Source organism: Artemia franciscana, chromosome 3 (assembly GCF_032884065.1).
Source record: "Artemia franciscana chromosome 3, ASM3288406v1, whole genome shotgun sequence".
NCBI classification, from domain to species: Eukaryota; Metazoa; Arthropoda; class Branchiopoda; order Anostraca; family Artemiidae; genus Artemia; species Artemia franciscana.
Window position 1 is genome coordinate 25679617 of NC_088865.1, and position 24046 is coordinate 25703662.

Below are 24046 nucleotides of genomic sequence, written 5' to 3' on the forward strand. Positions count from 1 at the left end.
ATTATGAATTTAATTCTTACTCAAATAAAATAATTGCTCAATTTCCTTCACACTACTTAAATGCGAACATTAGGTCATTTACACATACTGAGAACAATACTGGTCCTAGAATTGACCCTTGAGAGACCCGATGGTCATGTAGGACTTGAACCAAAGAAACGCACAACCTGTTACACAGATCCGAATAAGTTTAGAAAGAATAATACTGTGAGTTAAAGAATCAAAGGCCTTAAGAACATCCAGAAATAAATAGCGGGAATCAGCAATCGTCTGAGCAATTGGTATTTTTAATTTGATTTAATTATGAATTCAATTCTTACTCAAATAAAATAATTATTCAAGTTCCTTCCCTCATACCACTTCACATGGAAGTAGTGGTCTCAGAAACTTCGGAGAGGTTTTGTTCGATTGGAAATTGCAAGTTCTCTCGCCCTTTTTTTACTAGCCACCCCTTCTCCACTTAACCCCCAATACATCTGAACCAAAACTGGAGATCACCATTTTGTCGAAAATAGTCATAAAGTCTAATAAATGTGGTCTAAATTTGGGGATAACATGACTCCCTGCCCGACAGCGCCAGGGGCAAGAACGTAAAACATGCTTGTTATCCATATTTTAGACATAGATTTTTAATGAAAGGGGGGGGGGGCTTGGGGCATGCTTTATCTTGGGTGTCCGAATATGTCACAACTTTCACAGATCACTTTCTTAGATATGACAAATCGTACCTTTTTTTTAGAGCGGAAGGAGGGAGGGTAGGAGGTACAGAAATGGGTAAAAACTTTTTGTTCTTGATTAGTTGTATGTCGAGCGAGCTTGTACCGAGCGTTCGCTATGCCGATGTTCCAGAGTTTCCCCAGACTATAAGCTAGAAATAACACACGTGCCTGGGTAAATGAAAAGATCAAAGAACTTTAAAGAAAAGTCAAAAATCAGAAATACAGTGCAATGCATTATTATTCCTATAGACTAATGATTCGACAGGATGAAGAAAATTATATTTTAAAATGCCGTGAATTGTTTCACCAATTCGTCGTTGATATGTATGCTAAAATTGAATCAGAATGTTTGCTATATATCCGCCTGAATCAGACCAAGCTCCGCTCTGAACAATACATTCATTTGCGAGATGCAGTTATAAATGACGGTAATACCACAAACGTTGGAAGATTAACAATTTTACCTTCGTCATATGCTGGCAGTCCCCGTCATATGCATGAATATGCTCAAGATGCTATTGCGTATGTTCGTCTCTATGGTCGTCCAGATTTATTTATTACATTTACATGTAATCAATCTTGGGACGAGATACTGCAGCTTTTACTTCAAGGACAATCGGCGGTTCATAGACATGACATTACGGCCCGTGTCTTCCGGCAAAAGTTGAAATCACTGATAAACTACATAGTAAATTTTGAAGTGTTTGGGTCAGTGCGATGCTGGATGTACTCAGTGGAATGGCAAAAACGAGGTTTGCCACACGCACATATACTAATCTGGCTACATAAAAAAATTACTTCGAACGAAATTGATGATGTGATTTCCGCTGAAATACCTGATGAAAATGTCGATAAGGGGTTACATGATATTATTGTAAAAAATATGATACATGGACCTTGCGGTGCACTGAACGAAAATTCACCATGCATGGCCAAAGGAAGGTGCACAAAGCAATATCCTCGACTTTTAGTATCCAACACAATTACTGGCAATGATGGTTACCCACAATATAGAAGAAGATCTACTGAAGATGGCGGTAAAACAGCAATAATAAAGAAGCGTAACGGTACCACCATCGAAGTAGATAACCAGTGGGTTGTTCCATATTCCCCATTATTATCAAAAACATTTAATGCACACATAAACGCTGAATACTGTAACTCCGTAAAGGCAATCAAATACATATGTAAATACGTCAACAAAGGCAGTGAAATGGCAGTTTTTGGCTTGCATCCCGAAATCAAAGATATCGACGAAATCGTACAATATCAGGCTGGAAGATACATAAGCAGTAATGAAGCTGTTTGGCGAATTCTTTCATTTCCGATACATGAACGTAGTCCAGCTGTTGTTCACTTAGCGGTACATTTACAGAATGGTCGACGTGTTTATTTCTCAGAAACCAACGTGCAACAAAGAGCCCTGAATCCACCGGATACAAAGTTCACCGGTTTCTTTTCGCTTTTCAAAAATGATTCTTTTGCAAAAAAACTGCTGTATACTGAAGTGCCTTCGTATTACACGTGGAATACTAAAAATAAAGTATTTGAACGTCGAAAACAGGGCAAGTCAGTCGACGGCCAACCTACCATCTTCAAAGATACCACGACAGGAAGACTCTACACCGTTCACCCCAATCAACATGAATGCTTCTTTCTACGCCTGCTTTTGGTGAATGTACCCGGTCCGACATCCTTTGAGTATTTGAGAACTGTAAACGGTACTATACATGACACTTACCGTAGTGCATGCCAAGCTCTGAATTTATTGGAGAATGACCAGCACTGGGAAAACTGTATCAATGACGCGTGCGAAACGTCAACTCCAAGTCAAATTCGTGCATTGTTTGGCATCATTTTAACAACTTGCTCTCCATCAGCTCCTACAGAGTTATGGGAAAAATATAAGTCAAAAATGTCCGAAGATATACTCCATCGAACACAGTTAGAGACGTCAGATATGACTTTTGATTTTACATCAGAAAGTTATAACTACACTTTAGTTATTATAGAAGATTTGTGCGTACGTATGGCAAACAAACCTCTTCAGGATTTGGGAATGCCTTCACCTAACCGTATCGCTGCTGTTTCGACATGTGTAGAATTGGATCGTGAAAAAAGTTACAGTACGAGTGATCTATTGTCGTATGTACAAAATAACATTTCCAAGTTAACGTCGGAACAAAAAGACATTTATGATACGATAATGCATTGTGTCGATAACAACGTTGAAGAAATTTTCTTTTTGGATGCGCCAGGAGGTACTGGTAAAACGTTTGTGATAAAACTGATTCTGGCATCAATTCGATCAAAAAATGATATAGCGTTGGCAATTGCGTCGTCCGGAATAGCCGCAACATTGCTGCCTGGTGGAAGAACTGCTCATTCCGCTTTGAAATTGCCTCTGAATTTGCATTCTACATTAAAATTAACTACAAATATGCGTGTCCGATTGCAAAACGATGATTCTGGTCAAACATTTTCAGATCAATTGCTGGCAATTGGAAACGGAAAGCTCCCAGTAGACTCAATTTCAGGACGTATACAACTACCTGCTGATTTCTGTAATTTAGTGACGTCCATCAACCCACCAAAGCTTTGCAATGGCACGCGACTTGCCGTAAAAAAAAACAATGGAAAACCTAATAGAGGCCACAATCTTGACAGGGCCTTTGAGGGTGAGGCTGTTCTTATTCCTCGCATTCCCATGATTCCAACGGATCTGCCTTTTCAATTTAAAAGATTGCAATTCCCAATTCGATTAGCATTTGCAATCACCATTAACAAAGCTCAAGGTCAATCATTAGAAAAATGTGGTATAGATCTTAATACTGATTGTTTTTCCCATGGACAATTGTACGTTGCATGTTCGAGGGTCGGTAAACCTGACAATCTATTTATATGCAGCGACAATTGGACAGCGAAGAATGTTGTATATTCGCAAGTTTTACGCAGTTAATTTGTATTGTATCTATCTATCTATCTATCTATATAAAAACGAGTTGTGTGTATGCATGTTTGTTTCTTTGTAAAAAGAGCGTTTGCATATAACGTCATTATTAGTACATACGGCTTTGTATATGCACAGACAATGGGAAAGCCAAGAATGTTGTATATTCGCAATTTTTACGTAGTGTGAAACACATATATAAATCTATCTATATTCATAGGTGGGACACAGGGACACAACTACAATGGTGCGTAACTAATAGGGCGCGTCACGACTTACGCGCGCGAGGGGCTTGGGGGGCGCGAAGCGCCCCACAAACTAGGTGTTGGGGTGGCGTGAAGCGCCACCCCAACAGCTAGTATATATATATATATGTCCCGGTCGTCATTTATATTCCCTGTGTCCCGGTCGTGATTTGTGTCCCGGTGTCCCAGTCTGTAATTTCTCTTTGAGTGTCCCGGTCGTCATTTATATTCCCTGTGTCCCGGTGTCCCGGTCTGTAATTTCAACAGTTGGCAAATATGACGTCAGTCGATAAACAACTTAATGACGACATACAGCTCAATCCTTATAATGACGTCAGTCGACAAACATGACGTCAGTCGACACACAAATACGACGTCAGTCGATAGACACACAAACAAACAACTTATTTATATATATATAAATATATATATATATATATATATATATATATATATATATATATATATATATATATATATATGTATATATATATATATATATATATGTATATATGTATATATCTATATATATAAAAATAAGTTGTCTGTCTGTGTGTCTGTCTGTCTGTTAGGTGACGTCATGTTTCTGTGTCGACTGACGTCATGAAGTTAGTTGTCGTCATTTTTGCTATGACGGTGACGTCATAAATGGTATTTAAGACATGCGTTCACGGAAAAATGTTTAATTGTAAAATGACTGAAGAACCTACAATGGCAACAGCCGAGGAAGCTGTTCAAAGAGTCTATGCCAAAAAACTTGCTGCTGATAGAGAAAGTAAGAAAAGAAATCGTGCCGAGGAATCACAAGAACAGCAAGAAAACAGGCTTGCAGCTGATAGAGAAAGTAAGAAAAGAAAGCGTGCCGAGGAATCACAAGAACAGCAAGAAAACAGGCTTGCGGCTAAAGAACGCAAAACCGCGCAGTTAGATGAAAATCCACCTGGAAAGCGAGAGTCAAAACATATCAAAACTGAAAATGATAGCGATGATGATTGGGTTTGGGATTTTGACTTGGATAAAGTCATCAATGCCTACCAGATTTAAGTTAAAAAACAAAGGTTCGGCGATATGTACTTCATAGTGACGCTGAAAAATAAAGAAGAAAAAAAAACTGAAAAAATGTAAAAAACTAAAAAAAACTAAAAAGAAAAAACACTCAAAGATAAATTACAGACCGGGACACAAATGACGACCGACACAGAGGGAATATAAATGACGACCAGGAACCTCAAAGAAAAATTACAGACTGGGACACCCGGACACAAATCACGACCGGGGATATAAATGACGACCGGGAGGCAGGGAGACAACTACAACGGGGACGCCGGGGGCACAGGCGGGATATATAATTGACGACCGAGACACAGGGATTGTTTGAATAGAAATTACAGACCGGGACACAAATGACGACCGGGACACTGGGACAGAGGGAATATAAATGACGACCGGGACACTCAAAGAGAAAATACAAACTGGGACACCAGGACACAAATGACGACCGGGACACAGGGAATCTAAATGCTATTTATATGCACAGAATGTTGTACATTCGCATGTTTTACGTAGTTAAAAATATATATTTATATCTATCTCTATTCACAGGTGGGACACAGGGACACAGCTACAATGGCGCGTAACTAATATGGCGCGTGTTGGGGTGGCGCGAAGCGCCACCCCAACAGCTAGTATATATATATATATATATATATATATATATATATATATATATATATATATATATAGAATGACGTAAATTGCGCATTCCTAATCTGTCCAGTTCTCTTTGAACCGCAAGCGTGGTTTTGCTTTTTGGTAAAATTCTATCTTTTTCAATGTTTTTCAATTTGTCAATGTTCATTCTAACATTGACAGTTGGAAAAATCTTCACGTGCCAAGCATGCTAAAGCTCAACAATCTATAATAAACCTCAAAATTTTTAGTATCTGTTTTAAGGTTTTCGAATTACTTTAATCTATTGTCAAAATATTTTGAAATATTTATGCAATTCCCAGTTTTTACATTTTTAGTTTCAGTTTTCTTTTTCTTCTTTATTTTTAAGACGTAAATACATATCGCTGATCCTTTGTTTTTTTTAACTAAAATCTGGTAGGCATTGATGACCTTATCCAAGTCAAAATCCCACACCCAATCATCATCGCTATCATTTTCAGTTTTGATACCTTTTGACTCTCGCTGTCCAGGTTGATCTTCATCCAACTGCGCGGTTTTGCGTTCTTTAGCCGCAAGCCTTTTGGCATTTTTTTTAGTTTTTTACCTTTTTTTAGTTTTTTTAGTTTTTTAGCTTTTTTACTGTTTTTTATTAGTTTTTAGTTTTTTTTTGTAGTTTTTGCCTTTTTTTAGTTTTTTCAGTTTTTTTTTTTAGTTTTTTATTGGTTTTTACCTTTATTTTAGCTTATTTTTCAGTTTTTCCTTTTTTTTAGTTTTTTTTAGTTTTTAGTTTTTTTAGTTTTTTACGTTTTTTTAGTTTTTTTAGTTTTTTTAGTTTTTTAGCTTTTATATTTTTTTTATTAGTTTTTAGTTTTTTTTGTAGTTTTTGCCTTTTTTTAGTTTTTTTAGTTTTTTAGCTTTTTTATTAGTTTTTAGTTTTTTTTTGTAGTTTTTGGCTTTTTTTAGTTTTTTTCTTTTTAGTTTTTTTGTAGTTTTTACCTTCTTTTTAGTTTTGTTAGTTTTTTTTTTACTTATGTCCTGGTCGTCATTTATACTCCTTGTGTCCCGGTGCTTTGTTGATTGCTAATCGAACATTCCTTTTGTCCTGGTCGCTTTCTCTTTGAGTGTCGTCATTTATTTTTTTCTTTTTTAGTTCTTTTAGTTTTTACCTTTTTTAGTTTTTTTTAGTTTTTTAGATGAAAATTTTTTTTAGTTTTTTCCTTTTTTTCTTTTTAGTTTTTTATTGGTTTTTACCTTTATTTTAGCTTATTTTTCAGTTTTTTCCTTTTTTTATATTTTTTATTTTTTATTTTTTTTAGTTTTTACCTTTTTTTAGTTTTTTTAGTTTTTTTAGTTTTTTAGCTTTTTTACTTTTTTTATTAGTTTTTAGTTTTTTTTTGTAGTTTTTGCCTTTTTTTAGTTTTTTCAGTTTTTTTTTTTTAGTTTTTTATTGGTTTTTACCTTTATTTTAGCTTATTTTTCAGTTTTTTCCTTTTTTTTAGTTTTTTTAGTTTTTAGTTTTTTAGTTTTTTACCTTTTTTTAGTTTTTTTAGTTTTTTAGCTTTTTTATTTTTTTTATTAGTTTTTAGTTTTTTTTGTAGTTTTTGCCTTTTTTTAGTTTTTTTAGTTTTTTAGCTTTTTTTATTAGTTTTTAGTTTTTTTTGTAGTTTTTGCCTTTTTTTAGTTTTTTTTTAGTTTTTTAGCTTTTTTATTTTTTTTATTAGTTTTTAGTTTTTTTGTAGTTTTTGCCTTTTTTTAGTTTTTTTCAGTTTTCAGTTTTGTCACCTGATCCAGTTTTTTCAGGTGACGTCACCTGATCCATCCACAGATCCACACACAGACAACTTATTTTTATATATATAGATATATATGTATATATATAGATATATATATGTTTTTAACTACGTAAAACTTGCGAATATACAACATTCTTCGCTGTCCCATTGTCCGCAAATATAAATAGATTGTCAGGTTTACCGACTCTTGAACAAGCAAAATATAATTGTCCATGGGAAAAAACAATCCGTATTCAGATCTATACCTCATTAGTCTAATAATTGCCCTTGAGCTTTGTTGATGGTGATTGCTAATCAAACATTCCCTGTGTCCCCATCGTCATTTATATATCCCCCTGTGCCCCCCGGCGTCCCCGTTGTAGTTGTGTCCCTGTGTCCCAGTCGTCATTTATAGTCGACAAACATGACGTCAGTCGACACACACGTCCCAGTCGTCATTTGTGTCCCGGTGAAATAAATTTTTTGTTTTTTTCCTTTTTTTCTTTTTAGTTTTTTTTTTGGTTTTTACCTATCTTTTAGCTTTGTGTTTTTTTTTCTTTTTTCTTTTTAGTTTTTTTTGTAGTTTTTACCTCCAGTTATGTCAATCACGTACTAGGTTTTATTGAGCCAATACTAGGCGTTCCCGGTTGACAAACACATATTTTAATAATTTTTCTCTTCTTATTTGGCGTAATCCCGTTAGTGGTACATTCCAGCTACATTAAGAGATATTTTTGATAGCTTTTAGTGAAAATTCCTTGTAGGTTTGACTGGGAATTAGATTTTAGTCTCCCTCCACCGAAAATATTTTTACAAACACCTCCTACCTTAACTTTAGGCTCTAGAAATTGTTAGTCCAAGGCAATTAACAAAAAAAAACAGAAAACGTCTGTACACTTCCCAATAACCATTACTATCTGAAACACTGGTCAAAGTATGTAGCTTGCAGCCCCTCCCAAGGGGACTGTAGGGGAGTAAGTCGTCCCCAAAGACATAGTTATTAGGCTTTTCGACTATGCTGAATAAAATGACTATCTCAGAATTTTGACCCAGTGACTTCCAGAAAATACGAGCATGGGAGGGGGCCTAGGTGCCCTCCAATTTTTTGGTCACTGAAAAGGGCACTAAGACTTTCAATTTCCGTTAGAATGAGCCCACTCACGACATTCTAGGGCCATTAGGTCGATATGATCACCCCTGGAAAAAAACAAACAAATAAACACACATCCGTGATCTGTCTTCTGGCAAAAAAAAAATACAAAATTCCATATTTTCGTAGATAGGACCTTGAAACTTCTACAGTAGGGTTCTCTGATACGCTGAATCTGATGGTGTGAATGGTGGCCCATGACTTTTAGGGGGTGTTTCCCCCTATTTTCTAAAACAAGGCAAATTTTCTCAGGCTCAAAAGTTTTGATGGATAAAACTAAATTTGATGAAACTTATATATTTAAAATCAGCATTAAAATGCCATTCTTTTGATGTAACTATTGGTATCATAATTCTGTTTTTTAGAGTTTCGGTTACTATTGAGCCGGGTCGCTCCCGACCCAGACACAGTTCGGTACAGTTCGTTACCACGAACTGTTTGATCTATTGGTTGTTTAAAATATTTTGTAAGATCGTTTTCAATTAAATTTGGGTATAGAGCATTAAGTGAATATTCCCTCAAGTCCCTATTTAAGGAAATATTATTATTATTCTTAAATCTTATTTCAACTGCTTCTCGAACTACCTGCTTTATGCCTAGGTCATTGCTAATAAGGGTGGATTCTTCAAAAAGCATTTAGTAGCTAGGATTTTCAAATACATGGAGGCTAAAGGCAGGACTAAAAAAAACAGCAGCAATATTAGAATTTAGAGCTTTAGTGATATAATCTTTTATGGTGTTGTAGGCATTTCTCTAAATTCTAATGAATCCTACCTACATAGTATTTGCCACAGTCGCATGGTATTTGATAGACCCTTCTTTGGCGCGTTACTGAACTTTTATCTTTGCCAGAATTTAGAAGATTTATGATTTTGAAATTATTGGTAAATGTAAAATACAGATTATTTTATGTGCAGACTTTTTTAAGGATTCGTAGTGATTTTTGGGATGTATAGGAGGTAAATTGTGTTTGAGGGCTTATCGAGATTCTCACATGGTAAACTACCATTGATTTTACAGGATTGTCTTTTCAGTCTACGGTTAATAGCATTGTTAATAAATAAAATAGGATACCAATTTCCAAAAAGTATGTCCCTGATAAAATTTAGTTCTGTTGTGATGTAGGAATAAGAACAAACGTTTAGGGCAAGATCGACAAGAGAGATTACGACTGCTCTTTTAACTTGTGATGGGAGGTGGTTTCATTTAAAATGTAAATATCTGTTGTTTTGTGTTGGTTTTCTGTAAATAGTAAAATTGAGTTTATCTGAGCTACAAATAATTAGAACATCTAGGATAAATTAGGATATAATCATCTGGGATACAATTAGCACATCTAAGGTAAACTGTAAATTTCTATCATATGTATTAAGGTGAACTAAAAATCCTAAGTTTGTTTTCCTTTATTTTTCCAAAGTGAAATTACGTCATCCAAGTAACATCCCAAAAGATTTGTTTAAAAAAATACGAATTTAGCGCCGAATATTCAATACTACATAAATATTCGCCAGTAACCTGGAGAGGGACGCACCCATGGGTTAACCATTGATTTGCTGGTAAAAAGAATTACGGAAGTGGAAATAAATGGAACACTTGTTAGAGAGTGTAACCAAGGCCATTAAGACCTCGCAATCAATTCCTGCTGTTGAAACTTCAATTAAATGATAACTTTCGTTTATTTTATAATAATTGCTCAGATACTACTACATCAATATTTGTATACATTGAAAAAATGTCAAAACTACTGATAATTGTATTTTCGCAGATATTTACGTTTTTGAGTTTTTCAACTAAATCTACCGAATTACATATGAATGATTTGACTTAATAAAATGAGAACGACTTAATAACAAGAGTAATAATAATTTTATTAAATTGCTTAAAAAGTAAAAAACGGTAATTGCAAAAATATTTGAATATATTTTGACAATGGATTAAAGGAATTCAAAAACCTTAAAAAAGAAAACCAAAAGTTTGAAGTTCAGCAAAAATTTTTGTTAGAAATTGGACTTGATTCAATATTAATGCTTGCGGCTCAAAGAGAAAGCACTACTAATGTCAAAGAGAAATTATCCTACAATGTAACACCACATCAACGTTGCCTTGCGACACTTGGGATTGAACCTCCAAACCTTCGGTTATAAAGCGTTATAAAGAAAAAAAAAACAAAAAAAACATGAAGTTTCATGAAGATCCGATCACTCCTTCGTAAGTTAAAAATACGTCATTTTTGTAATTTTTCAGAATTAACCCCCTCCCCAATAGAGCGGATCCGTTCCAATTATGTAAATCGCGTATCTAAGACTTCTGCTTATTTCTCCCACCAAGTTTCATCCCAATCCCTCCAATCTAAGCATTTTCCATGATTTTAGGTTCCCCCTAAGCTCCCCCCAATGTCACCAGATCCGGACGGGATTTAAAATAAGAGCTTTGAGACACGATATCCTTCTAAATATCAAATTTCACTGAGATCCGATCACCCGTTCGTAAGTTAAAAATACCTCATTTTTCTTAATTTTTCTGTTCCGTATATGAAATTGTTCCGTATATGAAAGGGACTGTTCCCTCCTCAACGTCCCGCTCTTTACGCTGAAGTTTTTTTGTTTTAAAAAGTAGAACTGTGACAATGAGTCATACCTTAGCGTAAAGAGTGGGACGTTGAGGAGGGGACAGCCTCTTTCATATACTGAATAATTTCTCTTCGTTTCAAGTTTTAATGTCGCTCCTTACTTTCAGTTGAAAAAAAAAACTTGTTTTTTTTTATTTAATTGCTGGAAGGGCAAGTGGAATCTATTCAACAAGCTCTGAACAAAACATGCTACAGTTATGGTATTTGTTGTCCGTGATCGGTACCTTTCTTATTAAAGGGCTACAGTCCTATCTTCTGCAACCATGAGAATATTGAATGGAAAATCATTCAAATTTATCATGAACAATTTTCTTACGCCTTTAGAGGGCTATGTCCGAATCTGAAATACATTGTTGCCTGTATTGATCTACAACTTTGACCCATGATTGACATTTGATGGACACTTCATGGGGCTTTAGCAAAGATGGTATAATTATTTCCTTCATCTGGCTTTTTAAGAGCCAATTGTAGAGTCTTACTTCATCAAATATGCAAATAAAATGTTTTTAATCAAACTGTTTAGTGACATTGCGCTACTGAACCATCTTGTAGTAAAATCTCACAGTTAAGTTAAGGCCGTGATTAAGTAAATCGATGGAACTCGAAAATCCCACGTTAAAATTGAAAATTTATATTTAAAAATTACTCAAGTATTCATCGGCAGAAGATGCCGCTTTTAATATCAGGCCGTAGCTTCTTGAAAATGCTACAAAATGTGTGCTAGGATTTTGCTCTATTTCCTCTAATTGCTTAGAAATCTTAAAAAATGTCTAGCTCTTTTTCATAAGTTTGCTCTATGAAGGATATTGCTTTTAGAAAAAAAAATTGGTACTATCATGAGCAGAAGACAATAACCTGTAATATGATTGCAACCATTTTTCGATGTATTTTCCTGTTTTTGAACAGTTCCATGGAATATTTTCAGCTACCTGAAATTTTTACAAGTTTTTTGCCAGAAAGAATCGTTTCATATCGCCCTAGAGACCAGATTGACAAGCTGGTATAATTAACCTGCTATTTCCGTCAATGAATAAGTGCTATTTGAAGGGTTTTTGACAATCGACGGTCTCTAGAGAATTGAGAGACAGAATATTACCCTAACTTCAATTCTAAACCTCGATGTTTTCAAGTTCACTTAATCACGGCCTTAATTCATTAGTCCAGTGACACATCTTTTCCAAGAATCCAAACGGTAAAGTAAATTCTCTTTGGCATAAAGAAAGCCCATTTGAACAACTTCTAGGGATCATAATAATGATAGTTGCACCACCACCATGGATTTGGCCTCCCTACACTTAACATACATTTTGACACTTTGACAGCTATCGGGCCTCTCCTTCCATCACCTTATCATCCAGCTTGACATTAATACTGTAAAACATTCTTTTATCAGAGGCCTTCTTGTTTTGATAGTGGCAATTTCCGTGTTTTCCGCTTCTTGATTCCGTTAGCGTTGATTCAATTTAAGGGTAAATAGGTTGAAACAAAAGAGATGCATGGCAAAATACATGGGAAATATAAAATTTGGGCTACATATTTGCAAATTAGGGGGGTTAGTGGATAGGTATAGTAGAATCGCTATCAAAGCGTGTTAACTACGATTATTCTGCATATTATTAAGTAAGAATTATTTTCTTAACATGTTTCCTTCGCAACAGCCCCAGTTCTATGCTTATACCGAAAAATGCAGCGATTGATCACAATATGAAGCTTACCAATGTATAAATCGCCCGAGGAATAAATCATGAATTACTTAAGAGCTAATATCACCCTCCGTTACGCTTCTAAGGTCAATCCACGGCAACAAAAAGCTCTATGAGTATCCTTATCATTCATATCAACGTTCATCTATTCAGATCAATGTTTCATCATCACAAGCTCCCTGTCATAATGCAGAGCAAGTTATCCATCGTATTCATATTAATACATTGTTGAAATGATAAAGGATAAGAACATGAATAAAGCCGTCATCTCTTGGATGGTGAGACAAGCTAAAGGGCGCCTAGTTTTTGAATATCTTTCCGATGACAAAATACAGAACAAATAATTGTTAGTATAATTACAGAGAATTAATTCATCGAAAGAACTGGGAAACAAAGTTAGATTGAGCTTAAAGTTAATGTAAAGAGCCGTGCCTGGTGGCCAGAAATTCAGTTAGAAATTTTGTTAAGAACATGAAATAATACCGTATTTTTTTTTAACAGAAGAATAAAAATACGGATGTCTCAACAAAAATATGGGCTTCGAGCAATATGAATTTGAAAAACAAAATTTTTCGGAAAAAAATATTATTCAAAAAATAACTTGGAATAACTCGTGAATTATTGCATAACTCTTGATGCTATAACAAATAAAAACACACTGCATGAAATAACAAGAGCTAAGAGCTCGTATGGCACTTGTGACGAGGCCGGAAGAGGCAAGAGCCAAGAGCTCATATGGCATTAGCTCTAGCAAAATTTTAAGAATCCTTCAGGCCCCCCAGATCGTCGAGTCAGGGAAAACGACTTCATCAAGTCAATTTGTGCAGCTCCCTGACACACCTACCAATTTTCATCGTCCTAGCACGTCCAGAAGCACCAAACTCGCCAAAGCACTGAATCCCATACCCCTAACTTCCCCAAAGAGATTAGATCCAGTCCGGTTACGTCAATCACGAATCTACGACATTCATAAGTGTTTTCCAAGATTTTCGGTTTCCCCATCCAACTTCCCCCAATCTCAACTCTGGTCGGTATTTGAAATAAGCTCTGAGACATGAGTTCCTTCTAAATATCAAATTTCATTCAGATCCGGTCACCCGTTCTTAAGTTAAAAATACCTCAATTCTTCCAAATTAACAACCCGCAGCTCCCCCATAAAGAACAGATCCGTTCCAATTATGTCAATCACGTATCTATAGCTTGTGCTTATTCTTCCCATCAAGTTTCATCCCGATCTCTTCACTCTAAGCGTTTTCCAAGATTTCCGGTTTCCAAGATTTTCGGTTTCCCCCTCCAACTCCTCCCAATGTCACTGGATCTGGTCGGGATTTGAAATGAGAGTTCTAAAGCACAAGATCATTCTAAATATCAAATTTCATCAAGATCTGATCACCCGTTGGTAAGTTACAAATTCCTCATTTTTTCTAATTTTTCCGCATTACTCCCCCCCCCGCAACTCCACCAAAGAAAGCGGATACGGTCCGGTTATGTCAGTCACTTATCTTGGACTTACGCTTATTCTTCCCACCAAGTTTCATCATGATCTTTCCGCTTTCAGCGTTTTCCAAGATTTCCGGCCCCCCCCCCTAATGAAATTGGTTCCGGTCGGGATTTAAAATAAGAGATCTAAGTTTCGAGGTCCTTCTAAATATGAAATTTCATTAAGATACGATCATTCTTTCGTAAGTCAAAAATACCTCATTTTTTCTAATTTTTAGAATTACCCCCCCCCCCCCCAAACTCCCACAAAGAGAGCAGATCCGTTCCGGTTATGTCAATCCCGTATCAGTTAAAAATACCTCATTCCAAAATTTTTGGTCCCCTCCCCCAATTTCACCGGATCCAGTCGGGATTTAAAATAAAAGCTCTGAGACACTATATCCTTCGAAACATCAAATTTCAATAAGATCCAATCGCTCATTCATAAGTTAAAAATACCTCATTTTTCAGAATTAACCCTCCCCCCCACTCCCACAAATAGAGCAGATCCACTCCGGTTATGTCAATCACATATCTAGGACTTGTGCTTACTTTTCCCACCAAGTTTCATCCTGATCCCTCCACTGTAAGCCTTTTCCAAGATTTTAGGTTCCCCACCCCAAATCCCCCCAATATCACCTGATCCGGTCAGGATTTAAAATAAGAGCTCTGAGACACGATATCCTTCCAAACATCAAATTTCATTAAGATCTGATCACCCGTTCGTAAGTTAAAAAAACCTCCTTTTGCTAATTTTTTCCGATTTAACCGTCCCCTCACTCCCCCCCCCAGATGGTCGAATCGGGGAAACGACAATTTCTAATTTAATCTGGTCTAGTTCCTGATACGTCTGCCAAACTTCATCGTCCTAGCTTACCTGCAAGTGCCTAAAGTAGCAAAACCGAGACAGACAGACCGACAGACAGACAGATCAACAGAATTTGCAATATGTCACTTGGTTAATACCAAGTGCCATAAAAATTGCTTTCAGTAAAGCTTAAATGAGTAAATGACAATTTGGCTTCTAGAAGGCTTAGTGGACGTTAGTCCTACTTCTGTTTGTGGTAATTTCTATTTTTTTAATTTGGCAAAAATATTCATTGCAATTTGTGTTTGTTTTGTGTCTCATGTATTCATTAATAGTCATTTCTATTCCTATTATAATTGAACTATTATACTATTTTATTTCTGTTTCTCATTGGTTTAATTTAGATCTTTATTTTTCTTAAAAAATATCGTTCAGAATAGAAATATTTTTTTTAATCAATTAATATTCGTTTTTAATTGACACCGTTTTTTATTGGTTAATAAAAGCAATTTTTACAAAGTTTAATTTCAGTTTTTCTGCTCAATAATCAAGATTTTGGCTTGCTATTTTTTTTTTCATATATTATTATTAAAGTGTTTATATTTATAGTTAGGTTTTTTTAGAAGAGGCGGAGGAAAATTGATCCACAAGAGCTCCTTGAAATAAAATTAATTGGGAACAATTATTTTTTTTTATAATTTTGACCATAATGCCCTGAGAAACTGTAGGTTTACACTTCTGACAACCTGGATGAGCATAGTGTTTTTTGATTTAGTTCGACATCCTCTAAATAAAGATGTCCATTAATTTCATATTAGTCATTTTTCCTGTCAATATTTTAGACAGCAAATGCAAACACAAGAAAGGGTAGGGTTTAAGGGAAGAATAGGAGCACAAAAGGAAAAAAAAATATATTATGCAGAAGTTCGATAAGGATTCATGGGCGCCCATGAGCTGAATTTTAGGTGGGGGCGTACCTGGTCTAATCGGCACTTTCAATGCTGTATAATAGAAATTTCAAAACAACACATAAGAATAGACTACTACTACTACTATTAACAACTCACCACAGCATCAAGCCACCTGGAGCCAACACAGCTACGCACTATCGTCCCCAATCCTAATCTATTCAAAACCTCCCTCTTTACACTCTTCCAGGAAGTCCCCAATTCCTTTCAATCTTCCTCTATGACATCCTCCCATCCCAACCGTGGACGAACTCATGTCATCCTTCATCCACAGAACGTGTCCTAGCCATCTCAACCTTTCCCTCACTATAGCCCTAGAAAGCGGGATTGACCCACACGTTTGATACAACCTACTGTTTGAAATACGGTCGGTCAGCCGGGTACCAAGAACAACCCATAGGCAATTTCTCTAGAAAAAATCGAGCAAATCTTCATCTGCTTTCGGAGTGCTGATGCTTCAGAGCCACATTTGACCACTGTCATCACTGTAGATTCCGATATTCCAATCTTAGCTTGCAGACTTATCTTCTTATTCTTCCAAACCTTTTTTTTAACTGTGAAAACACCCTGAGCCTTGGGTATTCTACTTTTAACATCTTCACTGCTTCTTTCTAATAATACCACCTTGTTTACTAATAATGCTACCAAGGTAAGTGAAGCTGTCCACCTGATCATTATTTCATTACCCAACTTTACCTTTTCATTTTCACTTATTCCTAGCCTTAATGACTTAGTCTTCTTAACATTAATTTTCAAACCTATTCTACCACCCTGAACTCGCAAAACCTCAAAGTCCAGGAGACATTTTCCTTTCCATTTGATTCCATGATTTCCCATTGCCTTTCCTGTGCTCCTTAAGACAAAGTCCATCAAAATGATCCATATTAAGAGGGGCACAACACTGCCCTGCTAACTTAACGCTGCCTTATGTAAAAATATAAGGCAGCGTCATTCAGAATGGAGAGGTTGGAGCCCCCCGCCCCCTTATGGACAACCATGTAAGGATTTGCCCTATAGCCCCTCTTGTTAGCCAGCTACACACATTAAGAAGTAAAATAAGAGAAGGGGAGCTTAAAGGAAAAAATATTATGCGGCAGCAGGGTAAGGAATAGCTCCATAAAAGCTACTATTGCCCAGTGATCTGAAATCAAGGCTCATGTCCTCGATCATTAACGATGATGGTCACCAGACCATCAATGATTATAACCAAACTTGATTATTAGTAATAAAAAGAAATACTTCAGAACATTCATCAAAAGTATTTCTTATTTTTTGGCTGAATGTCTTTATTGGTTTTAATAGACTTTTATCCAAATGACTTACCCATTTTCCTCCATCTGCCTTCATAACTCGAAATATTGATTTCAGCTCTTTTACATTGATACTATAGGATACCAAAACTCCAAGCAGCTCAATCAGCAAGTCTGAAAAATCAAATACCGAACTAACTAATTCTTCTTTTCGATAATATTTTGACTCAGAAGTCATGTAGCTCAACAATAAAGAAAAATAAAATATATATTGTATTGTATAAGATATATTGTAGAAGCCGATTTGATTAAATGACGCAATGTAAAAGAGATAACGTAATACTCAACTAAACTTGTCAAAAACAGAGACTAAGTCTTTCCATTAAACGAATGAGTATGCCGCATAGCTGGTAGTGCTACAATTCACCCAGGGTAGTAGCTAAGAAGGGGTTTAAAACCGTGTCCAAATAACTGGATTTTTAAAACCGTTAACACTGCCCTTGTTGGGGATAAGGATAGGGTCCTCTTACTACTCCTCATCTTACAAGTCAAAAATTTGTTTCCACACTTGTTTTTTCTTTTAGGTCATCCCATTTGGCATTACTGGTTATCAAAACCAAAATATTCTTGGGCCATGCGGCCTTCTCCTAGATAACTTTTGGCCCGTCTTCTGAATCCCAAATGAATCATCTCGTGGTAGCTCCCTGCGATATACATAGTATCACTCGCTTAGAGAACTTGGTTAAACGAAATATTTAGATAGTATTAATTATTTAGGATATTTAGGTAGTTTATTATTTAGATAATAAACTACTGAGACACGCCACAACAGGAAGATGCTAAGAAGGGAGGTTTCCACAAAAGGATATACACTCTTTGGGCGAGATCGTGGTTGACCTAACGGTGCTAATTATGGTGAAAGTGATGTGGCTGTGTATTTTCAAAACCATATTCATTTTTCCAGATTAAATATTTATCATACGGCCAAGAGGTCCTCTGAGTAAAGGGTGAGCCTTCCGAATAAATATGTAATTGCAAGTATCACTTTATAACCCTCCAATTTACCTGAAAGCCAGCTGTCTTTGTACATCCCTCCAGTATTTCTGAAAAAAATATCCAAAGTGTGCCACTGCACTTTGTGGTAACTTTATGCCTTTACCATTCTATCTGACTACACACCACAACAATGGATATAAGGCATCAGACTTTTAACTAGCTATGACATAACCCTCAGTTTGTCATTTTAGTCACCAACATTGACCACAGCAAAAGTTGCATTTTCACCTAAACCTGACAGGCTTTATGAGCTCTTTTGATAAAGGCAATCGTTCATTCAATAGTAACCGAAAGCGAAAACGCTAAACTACTTTGCGTTTACTTAGTTTTTCTTCTACCTAAAAGCCCTTTAATAAATCAACTAATATGCCAATAGTTCCAGACAAATGATTCCATTAGCAAAGTTACATGGTAGCCTTGCTAAGTGACGCCTATCAAAATTACAACCGAGTAAGCGACGAAGTCTTGCACTGGATTCTGATCAGTGGATAGTTATTGTGGGTTTTGATGGTCTGTTTCACCTTCTCCTTATTAAATGTTATTTAATAATGGATGGTCTAAGTATTGTATTAACTCACAGGCTTGTCAGAGGGAGTAGCCCAGGGGTTGCTTGTACATGACATCCACTCTTGTTGATAGAAGTGCATCGCAAAGTAATAAAAAACATGTTTTGACAAAGACAGGCAAAAGCTGGCACAAAATCTCGGCTCACCGAAGGTCCCATGAACTTCTTGTTGTTCAGTTGTAAGCCGCTTTAACCGTATTATGTACGTTTGTAAAGAAATTATTGGTCACTGGTGTCCACTGCTTTGACTGTTTGTTTTTCTTGAAGATCCTAGCGGTTTCGAGGATCTAAAGAATATGAAATTTTATAAAAGGAGCATCAAAACGATGAAAACGAATATCGACTGCCATTTTAACTGACAAATTCAGACCTTCTGAAACGGTTTTGCTAGGAGTATCAACAACTCCTCTTTCAGGGTCAGAAAACGTGAAATTGGGTAATACACAATCAAGGCCGCATCCAGAGGCGGGGGGTGGGCTGTCTAACCCCCTTCGCCCAATTTTCGTCCGACTAGTAAAAACGTAACAAAAATGAACATGAACCAATTTTTTATGTGTTTTTTAAAGTTTTTTGTGCCCCTCCCCCGAAAAAAAAATCCTGGATACGTCCCCATACTCAAGCAAGAAAATATGAGTATTTAGGCAGGCAGTAGCAGTGAGGATCGTTAAGGAAGCTTCTACCGCGTGTTTAGGCTTGGAAGGTGCTAATAATAAAATGTGAGTTGCGAATTCTATCAATAAGACGTGGAAGTCATGCTTCATAATGGTATCTACCCCCCCCCCCTAAAACCGACTGAGGGAGACAGCAGTGAATCGGTTTTAGTTACGTTTCTAAGAAAAATTAGACAAGATTCAAGGAAAAAATATGGTATTCTTATTAGGAGATTTTAATGCCAAGGTCAGCACAAATAGCAATAGATGGCATCCATCTTAGGCTAATATAGTGGAGAAAAGATAAATAGCATTGGTAATTAATTGCTGGCCTTTTGCAGCTAAAATAATCTAGCTATAGCCGATATGGCGATTGGTCACAACAAAAGCGGATCTAGAGCAAAATCTTGGGGTGGGGGGAATGTGACAAGGGCGTCAATGATTGACCAAATTGCCAAGTTTAAAAAAATAGGAAAAAGGAAAAGCGGAATGGAGCACCAGAAAAATCTTACCCCCCCCTGGATCTGCCCCTGGGTCATAAAATGGCCAGAAGTTAACATGATATGGACTTGATAGGGAGGCGGATGACCTTACCATTTATGTTATTGTAACCGAAGACTAGCATGACGCATATAGGACACTATGATATACCAGACAGCTTTTATTGACATAAAAAGTAAAGATCACACTTTAGTAGTAGTCAGAATTACTTTAAAGCTGACATTTACGAACAGTAATAGACATTCCCGAAGATGAAAAATATAATTTTTGAAAAGAGGAAGAACCGGACGATTTTAAAAACTTTCATTAAACCCCTCTATAAGAAAGGTGATAAAAGAGCGAGGGATGTATCTACAGAGGCATTAGCTTGATTTCTGCAGGAAGCAAATTAATTTGCATGGCGATAATCATTAGACTAAGAGATGCTGTATATAAAGTTCTAAAGGAGAACAGTGTGGCATAAAAAGTGTAGAGGATGCGTCAACCTAATTTTACACTTAGATTAATAATTGACTAATGTCTGAATTTAAGAGATCCCTCTAGTCTTCAGTTTTATATATTGCGAAAAGGCATTTGAGTCACTAGACAGAAATTTGAGTCACTGGTCCTGGCCTTGTACGGTTTACCAGAGAAACACATTATAGTGATTACCGCTATGCACAAGAATAAAATTTCTGCGGTTAAAGTAAGCAGTGAGGTTAGTATTTGGTTTGGTGTGGAATAAGGAGTTCAGCAGGGCTGTGTCCTATAACCGCTTATACGAATTACTATGGACCATGTCCATCAATTTGGAAGGTAAAGCCCTCCTGGACACAGACTACGCCAATAATTCTAATAACCAAGATAAACATGCTAGCAAAATAAATATATTTTTGGAGCAATTGATACTTCAGGGTGGAAGAATAGGTTTCAAAATTGTTGCTAGAAATTCTAAGTCACTTGGAGTTCTAGAGATAAAGAATTGGTGTTAGGTAACAAGAAAATCGATCTCGTTGACCAGTTCACTTACAATGAAGATAATCTAATAATCATCTTCATTATTAGTGAAGATGGCAGCTTAACCACGAATGATGGCGAGATGACAACATCTACGAATGACGACGTTTAAGACGAGTATTTTTTATCAAAAGTTGGGTAATCTGATTAACCTTAATTCAATCTCGGTCGCTATGTTAATAATCGAATTTTTCGTACTTGTGTATTGAGAATCCATATATGACTAGTGAACACGACACGGACATCTCTTGACACGGACAGTGAACGGGAATAAAAACACATTATTCCGTTCTCTATCTATGTGTTTAGATAAAGCCCAGGCTTTACTGTCAATAGCCTACGTTACAAGCTTTTCTAAACGACCTTTGTTTCTAACAGCTGAAAAGAATGATATAGATGTACATTCCATTACAGGACGGGGTAACTTGCCACACAACTAATGTAGTCATAAATCTTGTGCGCAATATTTTCGGGAGTCGAATAATATGCCGAGATTCTCATAACGATTGGACATCTTGGAGCTGTGGATTGACCCCCTTGAATTCCTTTTCGTGGGAAGACCTTAAAGATGAATTTTTAATAACTAAAGACACGAATCGAAGCTGCCGTCGCTGCCCTTGGAACTCAAACAATCCGAAATGTTTCGAAAAAGGATTATTGGATGGGTTTTATCAAGAAGCCCCAAGGCATATGAACGACCTTCTTTCATTATTAGAAATGAAACGCAGAAACTTTCAAATAAACTCATAAATTTGAAATAATGCATACTAAATAACCAATCACGAGATAATAAAATAAAAACTAGAAGGTGATTTTACAGTCGATTCAGATTCCAAGAGTAAGGTGGTCCAACTTCTTCACTGGCGTATAAATCATTAAGGGAGAGGGGACATCGTCTTCCAAAACTGAAGACTTCCAAGATTTTACGATGAGCTTGAACAGCACAAGGTAAAGGTGGTTGAATTAGCTGTTGATGTCACACACTTAATTTATAGTTTTTTTTGCAAAAAAAAAACGAAACAGCTCATTAGATAATTGAAATTATATCTTTTCTCTGTCTTTTTTCAGTTAAATTTCTCATCAAGGCATTTTTTTTTCTTTTTTTTTACGTAAAAAAAATTTACACATGTATTGATTTATGTAACTAAAAAAAAAAAAAAAAAAAAAAAAAAAAAAAAAAAAAAAAAAAAAAAAAAAAAAAAAAAAAAAAAAAAAAACAATAGCTTTAAACCCAGCCAAAGAAATAAAACGATCTTCTTTTACTTTGCTGATTTTTTTTTCTTTTGTTTTTACGATTTATGTATTGACCGCTTTATTTTGAAAATAGCTTAGTCCAACAAAAGTGTTTTTTAGGAATGTACAATAACTCAAAGATTTGAAGAGAGCCTCCGCTCTGATTCTGATGTGATTTGCCTTCGAGAACATTTTGTCACCAAACACAACGTGAACGTATTGTCAATTCATAATACATCATAGTCTATGCCTGCTAGGCAGTGCAATACCAGATGTAGACCCTCTGGTTGACTTGCGAGGTTTCTAAAATCTTCTTCACGTTCCAGCCTGTCTGAAACGAATGGTTGTTATTTAGTTATGTCAGTTGATTCTGGTGCGTTTCTAAATGTTTATCTACCAACTAATTATAATAATGATAAGTTAGAACATTTATTTGCATTATCATGTGTTAAACTAAGATCTTGCATGGATAAAATCTGATACATTGGTTTACCCTGTGTGTTGACTGGCAATTTTAATTAATCCTTTGGAGCAAAATCCTCAAGCTACAAAACGTACATTACTGGTCAAGGATCTACGTGGTGACTTTTTATTTATACTTTTTTTTTTATGTCTACATCCTACATTAGACATTCCAAACGTCTAACTTGAACCACGATATAACATCTTCGGATCTAAAAACTGTCGTAGCTGATTCTCAACTATCTAATTTACATATAGATGACATGCTCAATTCCAGTGCCTTTTTCACGCTACCAAAACAATCCATCAAGTCTCTGGGCACCTCAATATCGTTGTGATCGTTCAAAAATCCACCAAGCCGTGTCCGTTGAGTCAGTTAACTTAATTCTGAAATATAATTCGTGTCCTGTTTCATCTCCTTCAGAAAAAACTCCAGTTGCCTAGAAATGATATCCAGGCTTGTTTAGATGTTTATTGTGCTGAAATATACCACGCTCTCCATTTTGTAGAGAAAAAAAAACAGTTCCCCTGCTTCGAGCTCGGAACAGAAACCATTCCTGAATGGCCAACAAGCTTCGACCTAGACTTCATACAGTCTAGCCAAGATAGCAAGCTATTGTTATCTATGTGGAAATATTGTGCGCGTCCAAATTCCAGGCTTAACAATAGTACAAAAATTTCCAAAAAGAGAAAGTTCTTCAAGCCTTTTGCTGTGTATCATAAAAATCTTATCGATAATCACACTCTTCCCGCAAAACAAGATCGTAATATTGTTTTCAGTCTTCCTAATTCATAAAATGCCCCTTCTACTGCATCTCCCGCTGACATTCCTGAATAGTGGTATGCATATTACGAATCTAAACTTTCCACCCCTGATCCCTTCACAGAACGATCCTGTGAAGACACCCTAGTCAATTTCTTGACCACCCATCTAGACACCCACTTTGTTGTTATTATTCGTTCCGTAGAAGATACTATCCAAGAGTTAAAAGTCAGATGCAACATTAAATACACCTTCGACTCTCTTGTCCATGCAGCCATACTTCTGAAGGCTACTAAAAGCGGAGAAAATCGCGCAGTCATTTGTTCTATTCGGAATTTGTATTCTTGATTATGCATTTGTCTGAAGCTATCGCCTGACAAGGATATTCTGTCAATTTTTTGTGGTAGACTTGTTGCAGTTAAGAAGGGGCCGTCAACAAGCAGTCACGTCACTCGGTCTTTTCGGCAACCATGTTA

At 36.0% G+C, this 24046-nt stretch overlaps 1 protein-coding gene across 8 annotated transcripts in view; it reads right to left on the reverse strand.

Annotated features, from left to right (window-relative positions):
- LOC136025077 (neurobeachin-like) overlaps positions 1-24046 on the reverse strand; it is a 271780-nt gene that overhangs the window by 198373 nt on the left and 49361 nt on the right. For all 8 annotated transcript variants that reach the window (XM_065700792.1, XM_065700791.1, XM_065700790.1 and 5 more), the window contains one exon: positions 17418-17518. In XM_065700792.1, coding sequence (XP_065556864.1) covers positions 17418-17518 — 101 coding nt within the window. The remainder of the gene's footprint in view (positions 1-17417; positions 17519-24046) is intronic.